This window comes from Dendroctonus ponderosae, unplaced genomic scaffold (genome assembly GCF_020466585.1).
Source record: "Dendroctonus ponderosae isolate FM_Combo_2020 unplaced genomic scaffold, Dpon_F_20191213v2 Dpon_F_20191213_1, whole genome shotgun sequence".
In the NCBI taxonomy this organism is placed as follows: Eukaryota; Metazoa; Arthropoda; class Insecta; order Coleoptera; family Curculionidae; genus Dendroctonus; species Dendroctonus ponderosae.
Window position 1 is genome coordinate 3,981,539 of NW_026017110.1, and position 4,830 is coordinate 3,986,368.

Sequence of the window (4,830 nt, forward strand, 5' to 3'; positions counted from 1 at the left end):
AAGAGTCTTTGCAGTCTAAACTGACAAATAAAATAAATGATTTGACATGTGTAAATGGCATAGCCAACTTAGATACATTGGAACCTTAAATTAAATATCACCAAATGGTGCACAGAACGACTATTTGACGTATTCTGTAAAAAGACAAAAGCTTTTAACATCTTAATACCATTCGATAGGTAGTTAAAAATTTCATTTTCTGGTAAGTTAAAAAATATGGGGTTGTATTTAAATTAATCAAGTTAGTTCTTATTTGATTAGTTTAAATTTGTGGACACCCTGTATAACATGGTAACTTTATTATCATTGGGATATAAAGTATTTGACACGTGAAAATTAGATTAGATTTTGATTAAATTCGTATTATTTAAAAAACCTTAAGATTTAGGTATTATAAACCTTTTTAAAACAGACACTTATTTTGTTCAGCGAATCCAAAAATGCAATAATATACAGGACAATCCATTTAAAACAACGCAACTTTGATACCTGTAGAGCCTTTGGGATACCCTGTACATTACAAAAAATATTTTAAAATATGCGCTCGGTAGGCGTCGGACAATTCATAAAATAATACTTTTTAAAAATCAAACCGCAAACTTCCGTGCCGTATAGCGTGAATAACCCTGTATATAAATAATCTTTGTTTCCTACAGAAAAAGGCTATCGACCCAATCGCTCTTTCTGCCCTTTTTTCAAATAATTGTATATCAATTACAAATTCCATAAAAATTGTCTCTTCGGTCAGATAATTTAAATTCTAACTTTCGTTGTGACCGAGATGTAGATTCACCAACGCTTTGCAATTCAAGTTATTTAAATGACAAATTTGAAAACCGAGTGATTCTTTGGACGAATTTATATCGTTATCGGGCTGTTCGTTTTCCAGATTCAACTCTTGTTGACTTTTTTCTTCGTAGTCAAATAAATTATTTCTATACAGACAAAGTTTTTCTTCGTAGTTAAATGTTCTATACAGACAAAGTTAATAATAAAAAGTTTTTCATATATTGCCAACTTAAGTAGACAATTTGTATATTATAAAACAAGTGTTAATATGGGTTAATAATTTTTTAATTTTGAGTCATTGCGATGGTGTTATTTAAAATGGCAATTAACAGTTCAAAACGCAGGATCCCCATCTTGCTCAATTAAATTTCTAAAAATTAATTTTAATTGATCAAACGATTACTGACATATTTCTTAGTAATATAAAAATTCCCCTGCGACTTGAAGAGAAAAAAACATTAACAAAGTGAAAATCCTATCAAAGAATAAATTAATACAATGATTAAAAAGGAAAAGGAAAAAGAACGAAGTTTCCCGACATATCCCCGACCAGATTGCAATTACGGAGACTAAACCGTTTTGAAGATACATGCTTCGGAATACAAGATTCTGTCGAAGACACAATACCAAATTAGAGCAAAAGAGCACAGCATCAAGAGTACATCAAATGCAAGCAAAACGTATTAATTAGACAATTAATTATTTGCAATTAAATCTACTCAAAGCGGCTGTAAATTTAAGAGAGAAACTATTATACCGGCAACAAAACAATGCGTGTTTAAATGCAAATTGGTGTCAGTAAGATGGAGTATCGCAGTTAGAAACTTCCATGAGACTTTGCCGGAAAGGATGATTGGTAAAATTGCTAAAAGCGGCTGCTCAATTCCATATGTAGATGTAAGATGATTTGAAAAATCGCATATTTCAAAACCGATTTATTTTTTATATTATTATTTTTTTAAACCGATTTTTGTGGCCATTTAATAGAAAAAATCATGTTCGATTATTCCTGCAAATGTTGATTCAAGCACTAAATTTCTTGATTTTCTTTCTTTATTTCAATTTTTGGTTTGATCCATTTTCATTTTTCAACTTCTGAAATCTCACTGCGCCGGAAAACTTATTACGTATCATCAAACTCGGGAGACAAGGTGAAAGGCGGATGTTTTAAGAAAAAATTTTCATTTTCAAATTGACCGTTTATTTCATATTCGGTCGTCACAACATTTTTAGCGTGACTGAAAACCTTAATTTTTGAATATTTCCGGCAAGGTTAGATAGTTCATGGAGATTATTATAACTCGACTGAAGATCGATGGCTGATCACTAACCATGCAATAAAAACACGGAAGATTTAAAACGAGACTATTTTCGAATGGGTTCGATTTAAATACAAAAAAAACCAGAACAGACGGTTAAAAACACCAATGTTGCTGTTTTAGTTGCAAAATTGGTCCAAGAAGTGAAAATTTGAAAAAGTGACGATACGTTTGTAAAAAACAGAACACTTAGCCTCTTACAATTTAATATGGTCATAGACTGGCAAGTGTAAATTTGTTGTTAAACAAAATAAGACGTTCTAAATGTTAGATTTGTAAAGAAATAAGCAGGGATGACAGCACTCGCTATTCTCCTTCAAAAAACCTTTAAAAATGCCTAGATATTTTTAATTAGTACAAATTTAGTTTTTAGTTAAATAAAGCATGTTATAAATTAATAAATTAACTGTTTAAATATGAAAAAGGAATTTAGTAAGTATTAATAGTTTGTTTCTAAGAATTTTCGGACTTTTGAATTTAAGTTATGCAGTATTGAATTTGCTACTCAGTGCAAAGACTGTATGAAGATGTTCAAATGTTACTTAGAACGAAATTAGGAACGTGAAGAAACGGATTTTTAGGTCGATTTGTAAGGGAAAAGTCTATTCTATTAATATCGGGAATTTGGGCTGTTGAATTATTTATGAGAACTTGCCAAGCTACTTTTCCCCCTTGGATATGCATTCGAAGGCATATCATTTAAAATGCTGGTACTACGAGACAGTGTGTTACCACAACGCAGAAAATTACATAAAAACTCGCAGGAATTTTAACCGGCGTTTCTTTATAGCATCTGTTTCTGTTATTGGCACAATAAATAATATGAATTATGAATCTGATTAGGATTATTATGCTTAACTGGTATAAACTTGTTGTTTGGAACATTCAAGAATTGTAAATGCTGGCAATTTTTCAAGTCATTGCCAAACTCGCGCTTAGAGGTAACTGTTTTGGCAATTTTGAGCAGAAGATGGATTGGATTGTAATCTGCAAGCTGAACCCTACTGAGATGCCTTGCTTATTTTGTCCCTGGATGTGATCGGAATTAGGAGAAACTTAATTTTATTTCACGTGTATTAATAAAATGTTGCTGTTATTTCGTCAGGTAGAAAAGCAGATTGTTCTCAAATATAAGCTGGCGTTTTTGGTGCCATAAATATGTGTGTAAATATTATGGACTATAAAAAAGTCCATTGAATGGGCATGTTGTTGCTGAAATGGACCTGCCGAATACGCACCTCCTGAATTCTCGCCAAATCATAGATGACGAGCGCGTAATTTCTAAACAAAGTTAATCCTCTAATCAGTCTTAAATTGGGAAACATTTTTCCTAGCGAGGTGAAATGTTTCAGCTGAAACAGCAGCAAGTGTCCACTAATTTTCTGCAACTCCGGAAAAACATAGTCGTCGTAATCGGACTCACTTTCCGTGTTGAGAAGGAGCACTATATACAAATCGCCACTGATTTCTGTGCAATTTCTCAATTTGTTCAAATTGGCCACATTATTTCGCACATCAATCGACTGGCAAATTTTGGTGGTACCCTGTGGAACCATCGTAAGCACCCAAAATAACGTTGCACGGAATAAAAGGTGCTTGTCCATTAACATGGACATTGTAGCGGCTATCTAGTTTTTACGTTTATCGTCAATCTCCCCGGTATTTTCTCATTCGTCGCTCGATTCATGTTGTGCTCACGATCACGCGTTTCACGCTGAACTGGCGGCAGGACTCGCAGGAAACCGAGAAATAAAGCAGAATTACCGAAACCGCGACAACCGTAAGGCGGAGAGTGTTTAACGTAAAACAAACTTGTGCGCTGTTTGTGTACATTTTTGAACGAGCCCAAATTCTGAGCAGGTTAGTAGACTCTTGTTGTGTAATGAAAGTTTCGAGGACAACAACCGACGTATTTGGGGGCTTCACGGTTCCGCTTTCCTGTTAATTCTCGGTCGATTTTTATTATCCAAAACGTGTCACTATCCCCGGGAGGTCGTACTCAATGACGAAACTAAGTATATTTAATGAAAGATAACATTAGACTATACGGGGGTTTGTTGGTGATGATTTAAACCTCTCTTTCAACTTCTCTTACGCCGGCATCACACTACCCACTTTTACCCGACTTATTGGTCAATAAATTGGGCTAGTTATTGAACGGCCATCTACTTGGCCATCCATCGACTTTACACTTGGATATTGTTCTCACAACAAATTGGTGCAATTCACCAACATCAATTTCAATGCTTTAGTTCTGCTGGTGTGTGTTGCGACAAATGTTCGTTATTAATTCGCTAAACTCATTGCAAACAACCCAGATTTTTAACGTTTGAAATACATTAAGAAGACAAAAATAATTTAGCCTTCTTTTTTAATTTATTTCTAATATTATTATAATAAGAAATTTTTGTAAATTTAAATAAGACATTTCCATTGATTAGTTTACGCCATTATTGCGTAATTACGGATTTTATGTGAAAATTGCTTGGGCAAATTTGAACTTTGCACTTTGCACTGCTAACATCGCAAGCACTGGTTCTAACTTCTAACCCATAACCTAACTATTTGAATTTGAATTTTTATTTAATATGTTCGGAATATATTCCTTCTGAAACCTAAAATTGATAAGGCGATCTCTGAGTTCAATATTTTCTAAATTAAAAAAGCTCTTCGATTTGCAATAACAGGTCCCAGGTAGCAAAATATATTCGTACAATATTGG

The 4,830-nt window shown here is 33.4% G+C and overlaps 1 protein-coding gene across 1 annotated transcript in view; it reads right to left on the minus strand.

Moving 5' to 3' along the window:
• Positions 1-3,979, minus strand: part of LOC109534559 (insulin receptor) — an 82,243-nt gene extending 78,264 nt beyond the window's left edge. The window contains exon 1 of the mRNA XM_048670069.1: positions 3,347-3,979. Coding sequence (XP_048526026.1) covers positions 3,347-3,724 — 378 coding nt within the window. The 5' untranslated portion in view covers positions 3,725-3,979. The remainder of the gene's footprint in view (positions 1-3,346) is intronic.
• Between the last annotated feature and the right edge of the window lie 851 nt (positions 3,980-4,830).